The sequence below is a fragment of the Scylla paramamosain genome, chromosome 1 (assembly GCF_035594125.1).
Source record: "Scylla paramamosain isolate STU-SP2022 chromosome 1, ASM3559412v1, whole genome shotgun sequence".
In the NCBI taxonomy this organism is placed as follows: domain Eukaryota; kingdom Metazoa; phylum Arthropoda; class Malacostraca; order Decapoda; family Portunidae; genus Scylla; species Scylla paramamosain.
The window spans coordinates 12,277,501-12,297,500 of NC_087151.1; the positions used below are offsets into that span (position 1 = coordinate 12,277,501).

A 20,000-nucleotide genomic window follows, 5' to 3' on the forward strand; every position below is an offset into this window, starting at 1 on the left:
AGTGGAGTAAATGTGGGGTAGGGTGGAGTAGGAGTGATGGAGTGGGAGTGATCTGAATGTGGAGGAGAAGGAGGAGGAGGAGGAGGAGGAGGAGGAGGAGGAGGAGGAAGAGGAGGAGGAGGAGGAGGAGGAGTAGAAGGAGAAGGAAAAGAAGACTATAATCACTACTAAAAATTTAAGTCTCTCTCTCTCTCTCTCTCTCTCTCTCTCTCTCTCTCTCTCTCTCTCTCTCTCTCTCTCTCTCTCTCTCTCTCTCTCTCTCTCTCTCTCTCTCTCTGAGTCACACACACACACACACACACACACACACACACACACACACACACACACACACACACAATAAATAAAAAAAGAATGGATTACAGAATATAAGTGAAAACAATTAATTCATCACTCATTTCATTCACTTTCATCGTACTGGTCATTCATTTGTCTTGTTTATTTCCATCAGTCTCTCGTTCCTTCATTGTGCATCGTTATTCAATCAATCAGCGTTATGCATTCCTTGTTGTAGCTCACTAGTTTCTGACCATCTTCATTTCATCCATTCATTCATTCATTCATTTACTCACTCATTTACTCACTTGTTCACTCACTCAATGACTCACTCGTTCATTCATTCACTCATTCATTCACACACACACACACACACACACACACACACACACATTCATGCGCTTAAGGACTCATTCGATTATTTACTTGTTGACTTATTCACTCACTCATTCACTCAATGGTTGAAAATAAATGACAATCAGAGAAAGAAATTAAATTGATAGGAAATAAAGAAGAAGGAAAATAGAAATAGAACTGTCCTTAATTGTGTTTGCGTGTCCTCTCTCTCTCTCTCTCTCTCTCTCTCTCTCTCTCTCTCTCTCTCTCTCTCTCTCTCTCTCTCTCTCTCTCTCTTTCTTGATTAGCCTTCCATTTTTCCCTCATTATTTTCATTCACTGTTTTACTTTATTAATTCCGTTAATCTGCGTATTTTTTTTTTGTTCTCATCACTTGTATTATCATTTATCGAACTCTCTCTCTCTCTCTCTCTCTCTCTCTCTCTCTCTCTCTCTCTCTCTCTCTCTCTCTCTCTCTCTCTCTCTCTCTCTTTTACTGTATTTCCGCTTGAATCACTTCAGAGTCACGAGCCAAAGACAGACAGACAGACAGACAGGCACTCATTATTGTAAACACTATAAATAACTCGCGGGATTTACGTTTGATAGCTTTCCTTTACCATTCAGTGTCCCGTTAGCTCAGTCCTGTTTCACGTTTCACCCTCACGTTCCCTAGTACATCATGATACTTAAGTCGGAACACTACACGCTCTTTACTGGTAGAATTATGCCTTTTATGCTTATTTCAAACTTATAATGCAAAGTCCTCCTCTCTCTCTCTCTCTCTCTCTCTCTCTCTCTCTCTCTCTCTCTCTCTCTCTCTCTCTCTCTCTCTCTCTCTCTCTCTCATTCCTAATTGGCTGTGCTCTCTCGTCCCTCATCCTTTTTTTAGCCATTAACTCAAAATCTAATCCTCTTTTTCATGTATTTTCTGTTTTTTTTTCTCTTTCCTACTTTACTTTCCTACAAAAATTTCCTTGTTTTTTTCTTTCTTTAGTTTCTTACTCGCTTACGCGTATTTTCTCTTCAACTTTCCTGCCTACTCTCTCTCTCTCTCTCTCTCTCTCTCTCTCTCTCTCTCTCTCTCTCTCTCTGTGCAGCCGACTCTTCCCATCTTTTACATCCTTTTTTCTTGTTATTTTTTTCTCCACACGACACACTCTTTTTCCATTCATTACTCCTTCTCCTCCTTCTCCTTACTTCCTCATCTTTCTATTTTTAAGCCTGTTTTTCTTGCTCTCTTTCTGCTAATCCTCTCTTTTCCTTTCGTTACTCCTCTCCCTTCCTCTTCCTGCTCTTTCTATTTTTAACGCCTTTTTACTTGCTATTTTTCCATCTAATCCTCTCTCTTCCATTCATTACTCCTTGCCCTTCCTCTTCCTCACCTTTATATTTTTTACGTCTTTTTTTTTTATCTAATCCTCTCTCTTCCATCCGTTTCTCCTTCTCCTTCCTCTTCCTCACCTTCCTATTTTTAATGCCTTTTTCTCTTGTTATGCTTCTATTCAATTATCTCTTTTTCCTGTCATGAGTTCTCCTTCCTCTTTCTCATCTTCCTTCCTATTTATAATGCCCTTTTCTCGTGGTATTTTTTCTAACCAATTCTCTCCTTTTCCTTTCATTATTCCTTCTTCTTCCTCATTCTTTCTCTCATTCATTTTTTTTCTCACATCAAAGCTCCTTACTGGTGCAGTCTTGTTAATTTCCAAAGCTTTATCTAGATTATCCTCTGCTTCTCCTTCATTACTCACTGACTGTTCCTCCTCTTCCTCATCCGTCTCTCCTACTCAATCAAGTTCTTACAGGCAGAATACTTTGCCATTTTCAACGATATTTTCTAGCTTTTCCTCCTCTCCAGTCCTCTCCTCCCTTTCATAACTCACTGATCTTTCTCTCCTCCTCTTCTTCCTCCATGGTGGGTGGGGAGAAGCCTTTGCCTTTACTATCCTATGTGTTTCCTTTTAGATTTGAAAAGTATAGTCTGTCACAGCAAAGGCAACCTCTTCGTACCTAGACTCGGAACTATTTTTCAAAGGCCACACATATGATTATTTGAGTTTTCAGGGACGGTTTTCCCCAATGACGTGGTTAAAACATCACTGGAATCATGAAAATACTTTTGATAACACCAGTAACTTTTATTAGAAAATGATAGGCTATTTTACAAAGGCCATAAAGATCATTATTCGAATTGTTATGAATGTTTTCCCTTACTGAGTTGCTTAAACTGTCACTTGAAGCATGAAATCATCCCTAATAACTCCATAAACCTGATAAACTACTTATAAAGGCCACAGAGATACTTAATCGACTTATCTTGAATATTTTGACCTACTGAGGTTGTTAAACTATCACTGGAATCACGAAAACACTTTTGACAAACCCAGCAACGTCCACTAGATCCTATCAGAAGCTGTGAAGGTGAGACGCAGGAACGTTTGAAGCTACGTGCCTTAGAAGTAAAGCAGAGGTGGAGCACATACATACCTAGTGGTATAGCGGCGGGTGCGTCGTCTTCTGGGGAAGGATATAAAGTGCCAATAAACCTTGAATGTCTGCTGAATGAACCGTATTCTCAAACGTTTTGTCGTCCTATCTCCAATGTTTTTTTTTTTTTTTTTGACAGGCTGTACTGGATGTCAGTAGAGCTTTCAGGAGTGTTTTAATTATTCTGGTGATAATTTAGCAAGGATTCTACACCATCAATGGTAGAAAACATCATGAGAAACCGACTAATCATCTTTGTGGCCTTTGAAAATCAGTCCTAATGAGAGAAAAAGAGAGAGAGAGAGAGAGAGAGAGAGAGAGAGAGAGAGAGAGAGAGAGAGAGAGAGAGAGAGAGAGAGAGAGAGACCAAAGCGTTTAAGAATAGGAACATATCAGCCACTGTATACGCTCCGCATTCAGCTCAACCTTTCCTGCTCCCAAGCGTGCACCAAGAAAACAAAACAAAACAGAGGAAGGAAATAATGTATTAACTTGACCTCATTCTCAAACAAGAGTGACGAAAGAAAGAAAAAAATAATGGACACATCATTATAATGCTTATCTTTCCTACTTCGAACATGATGATGAGTCCAGATGAGCTCCTCCTTGTGTGTGTGTGTGTGTGTGTGTGTGTGTGTGTGTGTGTGTGTGTGTGTGTGTGTGTGTGTGTGTGTGTGTGTGTGTGTGTGTGTGTGTGTGTGTGGAGGACGAGAAGGGAATTGAAGGAAGGATGAGAGATAATAAGTCTGATTCGTTTACTGTTTATTTTTATATCTTGTCCTTCACTTGATGGTAAAAGGGAGGAGACGGAGGAGGAGGAGGAGGAGAGGATACACCACTGAGTTAAGTGACAGGAAGAGAGAGAGAGAGAGAGAGAGAGAGAGAGAGAGAGAGAGAGAGAGAGAGAGAGAGAGAGAGAGAGAGAGAGAGAGAGAGTTGTGAAACCTCCCTTAAGACTCATACCAATCATTCTTCAATGTGACTCAGCCACACACACACACACACACACACACACACACACACACACACACACACACACACACACACACACACACACACACACACACTCACACAACTGCTTCTAATTACATTTATTGGTTCGCATTTACCTCGTAGCTAAATAAGCTTTCTCTCTCTCTCTCTCTCTCTCTCTCTCTCTCTCTCTCTCTCTCTCTCTCTCTCTCTCTCTCTCTCTCTCTCTCTTTCTCAGCACAGGAAAGCAAATTGAGAGAGAGAGAGAGAGAGAGAGAGAGAGAGAGAGAGAGAGAGAGAGAGAGAGAGAGAGAGAGAGAGAGAGAGAGAGAGAGAGAGAGAGAGAGAGAGAGAGAGAGAGAGACTAACAACCAAGATCGAACAGGCACACATCAATCCGTTATTCAGAGTTATTTGATGTGGTTATTTCGGTAATGAAGTAATCGAGCCTACCTGCTGTGTGTGTGTGTGTGTGTGTGTGTGTGTGTGTGTGTGTGTGTGTGTGTGTGTGACCCTCCATGCTTCTAAGTGACCGATGGAATGTTTCTTTTGTTTCTTTTGTCAGTCTGCCTCCCCATTACCACGGGTTTTTATTATTTATTTATTTATTTTTTCGAGATTGTTCCCTTCCCCTCCTCCTCCCCAAGAAAAAAAAAACAATGAAAACGTGCTAACAACGAGTCCATCTGAGTAAGGCATTAGATAACGTGGAGGCGGGTATATGATTCGCGTGGGTCAAAGAGGGTAATGTTGTATGGCAATGACGAATTCTGACAGGAAAGTACCTATATATTAGTCTTGGTGGTGGTGGTGGTGGTGGTGGTGCTGGTGGGGTGTAATGTTGGGAGATGATAACTCTGCGTGTACGCTCTACAGTGACAGGAAACTCGTGGTCAATGATGGAATGTTAAAATGAAGTTGTTGTTACTATGTTTATTCAATTTACTAGGAGAGGAAACTCGCGGATGAATTCTTAAATGTTAAAAGAAGTTATTAATATGTATGTTTACTTTACCAGGACAGGAAACCTACGGTTGAATGATTGAATAAGGTTATTATTTTGCTTGTTCGCTCGACTAAGAAAGAAAACTCACGGCTGAATGATTAAGTATTAAATGAAGTTATCTTTCTGCTTGTTCGCTCTACTGAGGAATCTCGGAACTGAATCTTTAAGTATTAAATGCTGTTGTCATTCTGCTATTTCGCTCCATCAAGGCAAGAAAGTCGCCTCTGACCTATAAAATATTAAATTATTGCCACGCATGTTCGCTTCACTAAGACAGGAAGCTCACCGCTGAATTAATGAATACTTAAAGGAGGATATCTTTTGCCTTGTTCTCTCTATCAAGGCAGAAAACTCATGCCGTAATGAATAAATGTTTACGTAATTAGTTTTTTTTCTTTCTTTTCTTTTTTTTTTTTTTTTGCTCCGCTCCGCTCCAATGAAACAGGAAATTCCCGACAGAAAGGGATACTAGAGAGATATTTTCATCATCCAGTACACGCAGAAGGTTATCATAACATGTAGCGCAGTTTTAATACTGTCCTTCCTAGCTTACGAACTTGATGTGCCTGTAAACTCCCATCTAGCGGCAAATGTTATAGCTGCCTATTCTGTGTAGCACTGCCCTCTATCGCCAAGTTTACAAGCTAGTTTCATGACGGCAATCACATCTAAATGCAGATTTGACTTTATAACTGTTTAATATAACACCATCGGATAATACTGAAATAAAATTAGCGTCTTCATCCGAGGGTTAGGTTAGGTTAGGCTAGTTATGTTAGGATACCTTTAAATTAATGTTATACCGCTGGATAATATTGAAATAGTAGCGTTTTCACTCGAGAGTTAGGTTGGGTTAGATTTAAATTAATACATTTCTTTAATTCCACAGCTGATCTCTTTATTATGTTGATCAGGATAAAAAAAAAAAAGGACATAATATTTCACCCAGAGATAACCAGCCCTACAATAATTAGACTAAATTTATTTCTACAATCTCCACACCGCCATCTATTGTCAAACTTATTAACTAACTCAGCCTTCCCATCTGGCGGCAGAGTAAGGAAACACGTAGAGCAAAGCCACACGCCACGTATAAGGAAGCTTTGGAGGGGACGTGTCGACCCTACTGCTGTTTGGCGGCGGATTTCTGAACCATTAGCGTTGATTAATTGCCGGAACAGCTCATGTATATTGACGAGGCCTGTTGGTGGTGGTGGTGGTGGTAGTGGTGAAGGTGGTGGTGGAGCCAAAACAAGTATGTCTCCATGGAATCACAGCCATTGTGTAGATTAACGAATAACTCTTCCTCCTCCTCCTCCTCCTCCTCCTCCTCCTCCTCTTTCAATTGGTAAGCTCCTCCCCTCCCATTATGTTCTCTTCAGTCCTTCCACCACCACCAATCACAACCTCCTCCTCCTCCTCCTCCTCCTCCTCCTCCTCCTTTTTCTCTATACATAATCATTCTTCACTTCCCTTCCCCCTACCAACAACACTCACTTTCCTTCTCCCCCTCCTCTCTCTCTCTCTCTCTCTCTCTCTCTCTCTCTCTCTCTCTCTCTCTCTCTCTCTCTCTCTCTCTCTCTCTCACTCTCTCTCTTCGCGGTCAGTTTTTCTCGCAGCCTTTTTGTTTTAACTTCTCTCATTGAATAAAGTCTATAACAAAATACACATTAAAGAACTGAGAGATTACACGAAGACACATACGCATGAGAGAGAGAGAGAGAGAGAGAGAGAGAGAGAGAGAGAGAGAGAGAGAGAGAGAGAGAGAGAGAGAGAGAGAGAGAGAGAGAGAGAGAGAGAGAGAGAGAATATTACCAACCTACCTACCTACCTATCTATCACACACAACACGGAAGTAACACGCACCCATACAAAACTACAATGAAGATAAATGGCATTCATCAAAACACAACTTAAACCACGCCAACTTATAAATAGGACTAGGAGAGGGTGGTAGTAATAGTGGCAGTAGCAGTCCTGTAGTAAAAGCTTTTAAGTGGCACAATATGTAGCAGTAAATCTCACTAAGTCATCCATATCCCCTGGACGTTTGAAAAGGCGAACGAACACTCTTTAGAAGACCTCGGCGATACTTTCTGACAGCCCTCATATGTCTCGGTATTGTAACACCACGAAGTTCTCTCACAGCTCTCTATTTACCGGACCACCCACACCACCTCACCCATCCAAACACACACACACACACACACACGCAAGCAGATACTTATAAAAGGGAGGAAAGATGAAGTCCAGCTCGGAGGAGAAAATGGAAGAGAGCTAAAAGAGTAGATGGAGGGGGAAAAAATGCAATCTAGCGTGGAAAAGAAAACGAAAATAGAATGGTGGAAGAAGGGAAAAAAATGTAGAAGGCGGGAAAAAACGGAAAATAGGAAGAGTGGTGAAGGAAGGGAAGAAGAGACAGAAGCAGAAGAAAATGTAAGAGAGCAAGAGGAGTAGTGGAGGAAGGGGAAGATAAAGAGAGCTAGAACCCGGAAATGTGAAGAGAAAACGTAATAACTACGCCTTGATAGAGAAAAGACGCTGCTACCAAAGAGAGAATAGAGCAGAGGGGAGGATTAGGGAGTTCAAGAGAGAGAGAGAAAAAGAAGATAAGGAAAAAAAAAAGTAGAACAGTGAAGCGTAAGTAATAAATAAATAAATAGAATATGGAATTACACTTTGAAAGATGAAGGATGCAGCCTGACACGGAGAAATGAAAGACAGTAGAGGATTTAGAGAGAAAGAAAACACTGAAAGAGCATGAAAGGATGTTGAAGAGAATATACTGGAACAACAAAGAAAAATATGTAAAGAAAATGTCAAAAGCAGAAAATGTAAAACCATACCATTCAGTGCATGGAAAAAAAAGAGATAAAAAATTGATAAAGGGAAGGAAAAAGAGTAGGAAAAGAACGAAAATAAATACGTGAAAAAACGAAAATTAATAAAAGAAAGAAAGAAAGAAGGAAGACGAATATAGTTTAACATCATCGCTCGAAGTTACAGCAAAAGAAAAAAAGTGGATGATGAATGAATGAATGGTAGATGAAAAGGGAAAAAACGAAGAAAAGGAGACGAGAGCAAAGCATGGAGGGAGAAATGCTGGCAGAAACGTAAAAAAAAAAGAAGATACGAGAGAGAAAGATGAAAAAGCATATGAAAAAAAAATATATATAAGAAAAGAGAGCGAAAGATAAAAAGAGAAAAACTGACAATGAAAAAGACAAAAAGAAACTTAAGAAAAAGGAATTAAAAAGCGTATGAAAAAAGAGGGATGTCAAATCATATAATTCAAAAAGAGAATGAACGATAGAGAAAAGAGAAACAAAAAAGTGAAGGTGAGAAAAATTAAACTGGCAAAAACACACAAAACAAAACGAAACGATAGAAATAGAAATGAAAAAGCATAAAAAAAAAAAAAGAAAACGAGGGAGAAAGAACGAAACAACGCACATAAATGAAAAAAAAAGGAAAGAAGAGAGATGTCAAATCATATCGTTCAACAAGAGAGAGAATGCGTTCCTTCCTCCTCTCTTCCTTTCTGCACCCTCGACCAATGGGAAGGCAGCATCGATCTAGGAGGGAGCGGGAGATGAGGGCGGCCAGCCAATCCCCGCGCCACGCTAGCCACAGGCCGGGCCAAGCCAATGGGTTTGCAAGATGACCCCCCCTCCCTGCCTCGCCTCTCCTCTCCTCCGCTCACCTCCTGTCGCTCCTCCCGCACGTGTTGGCTGGCTGAAGGCTGTCAACAAGTGTTCTCTCTCTCTCTCTCTCTCTCTCTCTCTCTCTCTCTCTCTCTCTCTCTCTCTCTCTCTCTCTCTCTCTCTAGGTCAAATTGTTCTCAGTAACCTCATGTCTGGTATTACTTGCTTATTTGTTTGTTTATTGGAACAGGTGCTCGTGGCGATGGTGGTGGTGGTGGTGGTTGTATAATTTGTAACAGTAGAGATGGTCGTGATGGTGGTAGTAGTACTGATGAAAATAGTTGTAGATGTGATGGTAATACTAGTAGTGGTGGTGATATTAGTAGTAGTAGTAGAAGTAGTAGTAAAAGTAGTGGTGGTGGTGGTGGTGATAATGGTAGTACTATTGTTGGTAATAGTAATGGTAATAGCACTAAAATCGCTAGCTCAGACGCCGCTTCCACACAGAGAGAGAGAGAGAGAGAGAGAGAGAGAGAGAGAGAGAGAGAGAGAGAGAGAGAGAGAGAGAGAGAGGCACTGAAATCTGTATAGTGAATTACTAAGAGTTTTTCGTCTTAGTGTCTCAACATTCCTACTTTTTTTTATGGTCGTTCTTTTTTCCTCCTCCTGTTGCTTTTGTTGTCGAACACACACACACACACACACACACACACACACACACACACACACACACACACACACACACACAGGATGGAAGAGAAAAGATTAATATGAAGGCGAGCAAGAAAGGGGGAGGGGAGTGAGAGAGAGAGAGAGAGAGAGAGAGAGAGAGAGAGAGAGAGAGAGAGAGAGAGAGAGAGAGAGAGAGAGAGAGAGAGAGAGAGAGTGCGTGTGTCGGAGTCTTCTGCGTGCCCTGTTGGCTCTCTGTCAAGGACTTAACCTACGAACTGCCAAAAGAGAGAGAGAGAGAGAGAGAGAGAGAGAGAGAGAGAGAGAGAGAGAGAGAGAGAGAGAGAGAGAGAGAGAGAGAGAGAGAGAGAGAGAGAGAGAGAGAGAGAGAGAGAGAGAGAGTGAAGAAGCTCCCACATTTCGTGCACTTTTACTATCGTGCATGTCTTTCTTCTACTTGAAATAGCGTGACTTATCACAAACAACCTCATAAGGACCAATAGATCTGCTACTGTTTGTCCCTTCTTTGTGTTTCTTTGCTATACACAGTGAATACACTTGAACTATACGTCTGTAATTGTACAATACGAAGAAATCATAGTCTAAGTTGTAGTATGCTGTACCATGAAAATATGTGAAGGCTCACTACTACTACTACTACTACTACTACTACTACTACTACTACTACTACTACTACCTACTTCGAGGGGGTGACGAAGCGAGTTTATTTTAAGGGCCAGTTTATTGTGTTACACCGCACGGGTGCCGCATGGAAGGCTTTGGCACGCTGGCACGCTGGCACGGTATTCGCTCGTGGCATCTTCGCGGCGGGGAAGCATTTCGTGGTTAGAACTCAATATTGTGTTGGAGTTCTTGCTTTTATGGCCAGAACTTGTTGTTCTTTTCTTCTTTAGTTAGTTTCGTTAGGTAAATTTAAGATTCTCGTTCTTAAATAATCAACGAAAAGATTATTTATGCACCAAGAGTTGAAGAAAAAGGGTAACAAATAAATTATGTAGTTGTGTGTTGCGTTCTTAGTTTCGTGGCGAGAACTTGTATTTTTTCAATTGATTTCGTAGATTACTTTAGCGTTCTACTGTTCTTAAATCATAAACGAAGATATATTTGTGGCTTGTGGCCGCTGAGAGTTGAATTCTTAACTTCATAGCTATAATTTGATTTTTTACAGTTAGTTTTGTTGAAATATTTAGCATTCTAGCGTTCCTAAATAATCAAGGAAGAAATATTTATGTGGTTATATGCTGGGTTCTTAGTTTCATAGCGACAACCTGTTTTTTTTTTTTTTTTTTCGGTTAAGTTCGTTAGATGTATTTAGCATTCTAGTGTTCTTAAATCGTCAATGAAAAAATATTTATGTAGTTTGAATTACTTATTATGTAAAGTTTAAGTATCAAGGATTTTTCTTTTCTTATTTTCTTTTTAGAAAACTTAAGAGAATAAATTTAGCGTGATGTTATTGTTTGTGTTTCTAAAGTTTTCTAAAAGGCACGAGATTTATGCATAATTTCGCTTTCAGGGAGAGAGAGAGAGAGAGAGAGAGAGAGAGAGAGAGAGAGAGAGAGAGAGAGAGAGAGAGAGAGAGAGAGAGAGAGAGAGAGAGAGAGAGAGGGGGGAGGGAGGGAGGGAGGGAGAAAAAGAAAGAGAGAAAGGGTGAAAAAGCGAAGTCTGGTATAAACGCATCTCGAGTTTCGTTGGACAAGAGCGATGAGGCTTGTCACTGATCATTTCACAACATCCTGAGCGAGCGGAGAGGCGTGAACCAGCACTGTGCCATAAGTACTGCACAGTAGACCGGTATTCAGAAATGCTTTACTCTCTCACCACGACTATTTTCAAAGGCCACAGAGATAACTGGACTGGTTCCCAAGACTGCCGTTAATAATGTAGAAATATTGTTAATATGTGCAAAAACACCTTTAAACACTCCTGTAGCCTCAACTAGAACGTTTTGAATATAGTAGAGGTGCGACGCAGAAGTGTTTCAAAATGTAGTCTGTAGCGAGGAGGGGGAGGGAAGGCTGACTGTGCACGATGATGACAATAAGAGGTCTTATCACGATTCTCCTTTTCTTCTTCTTCTTTTTCTTTATCCTTCTTCTTGCATGGAAATCTTTCTATTAATAAAACTGAGCATCTGATCACAACAAAACAGATATTCTCACGATTCTTCTTTTTTTCATTTTTTTTTCCTTTTTGCTCTCCTCCTGCTGTTGCGCCTCCTCCTCCTTCTCCTCCTCCTCCTCCTCCTCCTCCTCCTCCTCCTCCTCCTCCTCCTCTTCTACTGCTACATACTCTTTCTCCTACTCTTTTCCTCATCCACTGCTTCTCCTCCTCCTTCTCCTCTTTTTCTTCTTCTTCTTCTTCTTTTCTTCTTCTTCATCATCTCCTCCTCCTCCTCCTCCTCCTCCTCCTCCTCCTCCTCCTCCTCCTCTTTCTTCATTGACGCAGGAAAAGCGTCGTAACAAATGAGCACACCCGCATCCTGTCACTCCAGTGCCTCTCGTTGCCTCCCTGTGTGGCTGGAGGATGGAGGCGTTGTCTTGTCTCCACGCCGCTGATAACATGAACACTCCGAACACTTTCAGATCTCTCCGCCAACACGTGTCAATGAAAGCATCCGAATCTGTTTTCGTTTCGAAGATTCGGGCAAACACTTTTACATATCTAACAACCACTACTACTTCTACAAAACTGCTCACTTATCTAATATGGATCTTTATCCTTCTTTACGAATATCTTACAATGTGTTGACTTATTCGTTCTTTGGTTTTATCTGGCTTGTGTGTCCGATGTGTGAAGACTTGCGCAAAAGCTTCAATAAAGAATGCCTTCGAGCTTATCAAATTGTTGCTACTACTACCGAACTATCTATCTATCTAACTGGGTAGAATATCCTTCTACGAAAAATCTGCCTTGTATTGATTTGTTCGTTCTCATTTGGTTTGTATCTCGCATCTGTTTTCGTTTTGAGGATTCTGGCATACCCTTACATAAAGAGTAACTTCCCGCTGATCTTATCGTTGCTACCACTCTTTTTACGAAATTTTTAGTGTGAGTTGACTTGTTTATTCCATCTGGCATTTGTTTCCGGTTTGAAGTTTAGGGGAAAAACGCTTACGATAAGGAAAGATTTCATGCGTATCTAACTATTTTTACTGAACTCCCCACTTATTTCACAGCGTCGAATATCTTTTCTTGCGGAAGTTTTACTGTGTATTGATTTTTTCGTTCCATTTGGTTCATATTTCGCATCTGTTTCCGTTTTGAGGATTCTGGCAAATGTTTACACAGAATGATTTCATGTTTGTCTAACTAACTATTGCCACTACTTATCTAACAGGATTGGATATCTTTTTATAAGACTTTTGCAATGTGTTGACTTTTCACTCCGTCCGGTTTGAAGACTAAGGTTTGAAGACTAAGGGTGATATAATTTAACAAACCCTTTCCTGAAGTAGCTTGCGGAAAAAAGAAAAAAATCTTACTTAGAAATTCCTGGAGGTCATTATTCTTTGCAGACTGTGACGAAGAGTGAAAGTTTGCTAGATGAACTAACCTTACATTTTGATACCGAATATACGGTCAACAATGGTTAATATTATAAAACAGACTGTTCCCTGAAAAAGATCGTAGGATTTAGAAAATCTTAGCGGTGATTATTATTTGCCAACTGTGAGTGGATGGAAGTTTACTTGATAATTAGACCAAATATATTTTTCTGTGCCCACTATACGGTCAACATCATCGTTATTACCATCATCATCCATCAGTCTCTACTTCCAGTGATACACAAAGGCCTGCACTAACCTTTCCACCCTTCATCTCTATCAAATGTTCATCTATTCCAAACGACATCGGCAAAACTTCTTACATCGTGTCTGTTTTGCTTTCTGTCCTTCCATCCTTCTTTAGTATCATTCTAAGCTGCCATTTCGTTATTCTTTAATCTTCTTTTGAAATCATGCGTAAGAGGCTAGACTATCAAACATTCTTATCTCATCTCTCTACATCTTACGAAAAAACAGACTGAACTAAACCAACGTCGCCATTCGCCTGTACTATCCTATCTCCCTGACTTCGGATCAGGTAGTGTGGCTTACCATTCACATCATAAGGCCAGTAAATCAGTCGTGGTTTGTTCTCCTGTGCGTTCATTTGTGTTTTAAGTATGAGGCAGACGGTGCAGCATATGAACAGCCTCTTACCGGCCAATAGATCTTCTGTTGTTTGTTCTTCCTTTAGCGTCCCTTGGTGTTCATTTATGAGGTAAAACTGGTAAATAGTGTAGAGTATAAACAGCATCCTAAGGGCCAATAGATCTGCTGCTGTGGCTCATTTGTGTTCAAGAATAAGGTGTGTAAACAATATCAGCGGCCGAACAGAGCCTCGCGGGACTCCACCCCTGACGCACACCGTGGTGGCGAGGATTTAATGGCTGACGACACAGTTAATCCCCTCCGTGTACTAGACGCCTGTGGGAAGCCCTCGACACGCTACCATTGCTTCCCGGTGGCTTCTCTCTCTCTCTCTCTCTCTCTCTCTCTCTCTCTCTCTCTCTCTCTCTCTCTCTCAACTATTTACAGGCCTTCCGTGATGAATTTGATTACGTACACCAAACGGTAGGTACGTGAATAAATCTGCCCAGAGAGAGAGAGAGAGAGAGAGAGAGAGAGAGAGAGAGAGAGAGAGAGGTGGTTAAGGCGGTGACGAAGCGATACTTAGGACAGCATATTGCTCGATCTTCTCTTGTCCCTTGAGTGTGATCCTCGGGAGCCCACGCACGACACGTTCCTGCTCCTTCCACTCCTTTACCTCCACCTCCTTCTTCTTCACCAAACAACACCTCCAGCACACCACCACAACAACCACACCACCACACCACTGAGAGAGACACATGAGTACCCGCCTTTAATCATCTTCTGTTACTCAGGTAGTGGTGTCACGAAGGCCAGTGAATTTTATAGCAGTAAATCGAATAGCAAAGAATATACGAACTAATTCATTGCTTTATCACCACAATAAGCACGCCACCACGCCTCCAGTGGACATCGCCATCCACGTACAGTTATTGAAGTTGTGATGCCAGGAAGGCCAGTGAATTTCATGACATCATATCGAGTAGAAATGAATAAACGAACTAACGAATTGTTTTACATTAAGAGCAACGGAAGGACGAAAGAACTGGGGATGCGAAGGATGGATATACTTACTAGATACTACTTTTCTTTTCTTATTTTTTTTTATGAAACATTTTATACACCATAACATTCCTTCTTTGGGTAACTGTACACTGATTCTGTGCTTTCTTATCACTGTACTATCAAATATTCTGCAAATAGACTCAGGTGGTGATTTCTCTCTCTCTCTCTCTCTCTCTCTCTCTCTCTCTCTCTCTCTCTCTCTCTCTCTCTCTCTCTCTCTCTCTCTTGCTTTGTGGTGTTGTTAGTGTAAAGAGGCTAAATCCGAATCTAATTAGGGCTTTAGGCTTAGGTTAGGTTAGGTTAGGTTAGATTTAAGGTAGATAGATAAGGTTAGGTAAGGTTTAAGATGAATTGTTGTTTATATTTCCTTCCCCCATTGAAAAATCCACCAACAGAATCTTCCTTCACATCACCACTACCACCACCACATCACACCACTACCATCACCGCTCTGCATCTTCACACCATTACCGCTACATCATTTGTACTGAATCACCACCACTGACACATTACCCCATCACCATTACTACCATCACCGTTACGACACCATCACCACCATTACGCTCTTCATACTCCATCATCTCCTTCACAACCACTACCACCACTGTCATCACCATCATCACAATTGCATCCTTCTCCATCACTGTTATCACCACCACAGCGACCTCCAGCTTCACCACTGGCATCATCCCTATCACCACCGCCTCCTCATTCGCCGCCACCACTACTACGTCTACCACCACCATCACCACCATTATCTTCATCACACAGCAGCCAAAGTTACTGCGCAATGGATCTTCTACTCTAGCGTCACCTCTCTCTCTCTCTCTCTCTCTCTCTCTCTCTCTCTCTCTCTCTCTCTCTCTCTCTCTCTCTCTCTCTCTGAAGTGACTAAGTAAATGAATAACGTATATGTATGTATGTATGTATGTGTGTGTGTATGTGTGTGTGTGTGTGTGTGTGTGTGTGTGTGTGTGTGTGTGTGTGTGTGTGTGTGTGTGTGTGTGTGTGTGTGTGTGTGTGTGTGTGTGTATGTATGTATGTATGTGTGCGTGCGTGTGTGTGAGTGTGTGTGTGTGTGTGTGTGTGTGTGTGTGTGTGTGTGTGTGTGTGTGTGTGTGTGTGTGTGTGTGTGTGTGTGTGTGTGTGTGTTGCCATGTGGATAAAAAAGCCTTCACATGGGATCATCCAGGTGATGTGCTACACACACACACATACACACACACACACACACACACACACACACACACACACACACACACACACACACACATGTTCACTCTCACACTTGGTCAGAAAACACTTGAGTCTCATCACCACAACTGCTCCACTTCCACCACACTTCTCAACACCATCACCACCACCACCACTGCTCCACTGCTACTACAATCATCACCACTACCAGTAATACTTCACCAAACTTGCCATCACAATCAGCACCACCACCACCACCACTACCACTACTACTACCATTACTACGCCATACTTCCCATCACCATTACCACTACTGTTACTATTACTATTACCACACTTAACACCTTCACTACTACTACTACTACTACTACTACTACTATTATTAATGTTACTACAACTCCACGTACTTCTCACCACCACCATTACTATTACTACTATTACTAACCATACTTCTCATCACCATCATCACCACTACTAGTACTATTACCACAACACCAGCACAATTCTTAACACCATCACTATTATCATCATTACAAAACCACATTTATCACCAGCATCACCATCACCGCTACTATTGCTACTACTACTGCTACTACTTCTACTACCACTATCACTCCCACTCCACCACAATTTTCACCACCACCACTACTACTGCTACATCCACCACCACCACTAACCACCATTCCCATAAAAAAAAAAAAATGAATAAGAAATACGAAAAATAGCGAAAGGGACGGAGCGATATCAATGTATCAATTTAAATATCTATCATTCTGTCAATCCGTCTTAGCATCTCTTGTAATAAGAATAAGAGTAATAACAATAAAAGTTAACAGTATATTTAAGTCCATCTTTCTGTTTATTTATCTGTGTAATTATCATTCTATCCATCTATAACAAGAATAACAATAACAACATCAACAACACAATCTAGCAGCATCAACTTGTTTAATTTATCATCCCTCCATGTATTAATCCATTTGTCCGTTTATTCATCTATCTGTCCATCTAAAACAAATGCAAAAGTAACAACGACAACAACAGTGAAACCATAGTATCTAGTGTCTATTTAATATCTATCTATCTGTCTGTCCATTCAATCCTTCCTTCCATAATAAAAACATAAACAAGAATTAGAGACACGAACAACAACAGCGAAAACATTAAGAAGAAATTTTGCAGCATAACTATCTATCTATCTATCTATCTATCTATCTGTCTATCTATCTATCTATCCATTCATCCACCCATCCATCCATCCATCTAAAACAGAACCAAGAACAAAAATACGAGACACGAGCAACAAAAGTGAAAACATTGTGAAGAAAATTTGCTATGTATCTATCTATCTATCTATCTATCTATCTATCTATCTATCTATCAATTCATCCATCTATCTCTCTACAGGTACGGATACTGGAGAGGTCAAGGTGTACTCACCCGTATTGACCAGGTAACACTGTTGGGTAGCGCATGCCAGTCAAGGGAATGCCTGCAACAATAACGGTAATAATGATGACAACAGCACTGACAATAATAATGATAATAGTAATAATAATAATAATAATAATAATAATAATAATAATTAATAATAATAATAATAATAACAATATAGTATAATGTGGTATAGCAGTAATAATCATTTACTTTTTGTTTATTTAGTTAGCATTAGTAGTAATAGGAGGAGGAGGAGGAGGAGGAGGAGGAAAAAGAAGAAGAAGAAGAAGAAGAAGAAGAAGAAGAAGAAGAAGAAGAAGAAGAAGAAGAAGAAGAAATATTAGAAGTACAAGATGCTGCTGCTGCTGCTGCTGCTGCTGATGATGATGATGATAACAACAACAACAACAACAACAACAACAACAACAACAACAACAACAACAACAACAACAATAACAACAGCAACAACAACAACAACAACTATGACTAGAGGCACGTAACAAGCATTATCATCGGAGAGAGAGAGAGAGAGAGAGAGAGAGAGAGAGAGAGAGAGAGAGAGAGAGAGAGAGAGAGAGAGAGAGAGAGAGAAAAACACCTTGGCACCACTGCCGCCGCCATCCACCAATCACGGAACCGCATTCCTCGTCGGTTTGCGTCCTTCGCTTCTCATTGGCTGCTTCCCTCCCCATCATTCCTCGTCACTCCCCCTCCTCCTCCCACCTCGCCCCCCTAAAAAGGCCCTCGCTTAACCTCGTTCAGTGCTATTTTAGATCTTAGAGCCATTTACAGCATCACTCTTGTATATAAGCCATTTAAAGAAAGTTTTATTATGAAAGGACTAACTATAAAGACTTTTTCTATATAGTATGTCTTTATAGACACAAATTTTAGCTTTTATCTCTTAACTAAGTACTAAGCCATTTAAAGTCCTGCCGTGTACAATCATTACTGAAAGGATTAAGAAGTGTTTATATTTTGCATATATTTTTTCTTTAATTTGTATCACTAAATGGCATTTAAAATAATTTCCCTTTCGTATGTCACTGAATCAAAGACTGAATAATTACTAAGCCATTGAAGAGGTCAGTCATATGAAGTTTCCGGTTGTAAAGAGGGAGCTGTGAAAGTTTTCTTGGTTACAAAAGCCACTGAAAGGTCCCATCACACCTGTCTTGGACTTTAAAACTGACCCTCACATATCTATTGAACGCGAGAGAGAGAGAGAGAGAGAGAGAGAGAGAGAGAGAGAGAGAGAGAGAGAGAGAGAGAGAGAGAGAGAGAGAGAGAGTTTTGTATCTTCAGTATCATGCTCTCCTTGCAAAACCTCCTTATCTCATCTCTACATTTATCTAATTCCACCAAGTTTATTTCACTCTATCCAAATAAAACTTCCTATCGCATTTTTCCATCTAGTTCTGTATTTGCTGTCCGATTCAACCAGACCATCTCTTTATCTAGTTCTGTCAGCTGCAGCAACTGTTCATCGTCACAGAACCTCATATCTCGTGCTTCTGTCTAATTTTGCATCTGCTCTTCGTCTATACCAGGAAGTATTTGCAAACGTTTTTTTTTTTTTATCTCAACCATCTATCTCATTCTGTCAGCTGTTTCGAGTCCATTTTTAGTTCATCCTTCCAAACCTTCTTATCTCATGTTTCCATCTAATTCCGTATCTGATATCCTTGTATCTGTAACAGGTTATCCCAGCAAAACTTTTTCATCTCATCTTTCCATCTATTCCACTTCATTTCAGTAAACTTCTTATCTTTTCATCTTATTTTTCATCTCTCGTCCATCTCTCCCAGACCATTCCAAGAACACTTCCTTTATCTTTCCATCTATTTCATCTGCTTCACTTCATCCCATACAATTATCTTTTTGTCTCATTCTGAACCACGTGTCCGCCTAACTCAGTCCACCACAACAAATCTTCTTATCCCTTCGTCTACGTAGTTCTCTGTCTCTCCTTCCTTCATTCGTTTAACATCTTTCATTCGTCAATCCTCACTTTCAGGCTCACTTCAAATATCACCACACGCAACACACGATTCAATTCACGTTATTGCGTTCACTTCATTCTCATTCACCTCACAACGATGATGGGGAGAGAGAGAGAGAGAGAGAGAGAGAGAGAGAGAGAGAGAGAGAGAGAGAGAGAGAGAGAGAGAGAGAGAGAGAGAGAGATCTTTCATTCAATACATATTCACTTTGAGAGATATAATTATAGTATAGATATGTAATCGAGGCATCATCATTCATCGTCATCATCCACCGTCATCATCGTCAACATCATTATGAGTCATGCTGTTAATATCTCTCTCTCTCTCTCTCTCTCTCTCTCTCTCTCTCTCTCTCTCTCTCTCTCTCTCTCTCTCTCGTTCAAGGTCAGTCAGTCTCTTAGTATTATACAAAATTTATACACATTTCTACAGTGGTGAATATACGGACACATATATACATGCACACATACTCGTACGTACATAAACACTACACTATTTTAGCACACACGAGAGTAAACAAAAATAAGTAAACAATCAAACAAACAAATGCATAAACAAACAAGCGAATCTTACAATAATTATGAATCATATTTTGGATTAAATCGGTAACAATTTTATATAGCTACCATCATGAGTAATTATGGAAAACGTTACCTTAAAATTACCACCCTTAATTACTACTCTTACGCTCATTAGTAATCATTAGTAATAGGATATGAGGGACGGAAGGGGGAGGGAGGGAGGGAGGAGTAGG

The 20,000-nt window shown here is 40.5% G+C and overlaps 1 protein-coding gene across 3 annotated transcripts in view; it reads right to left on the reverse strand.

The window, feature by feature from the left end:
* The window catches only part of LOC135100692 (RNA-binding protein 24-like), a 106,013-nt gene that overhangs the window by 22,648 nt on the left and 63,365 nt on the right, over positions 1 to 20,000 (reverse strand). For 2 of the 3 annotated variants that reach the window (XM_064003863.1, XM_064003874.1), the window contains exons 3-4: positions 17,247 to 17,298; positions 3,100 to 3,129 (exon numbers count right to left, since the gene is read on the reverse strand). In XM_064003863.1, coding sequence (XP_063859933.1) covers positions 3,100 to 3,129; positions 17,247 to 17,298 — 82 coding nt within the window. The remainder of the gene's footprint in view (positions 1 to 3,099; positions 3,130 to 17,246; positions 17,299 to 20,000) is intronic. The other variant, XM_064003872.1, reaches the window with a different exon arrangement.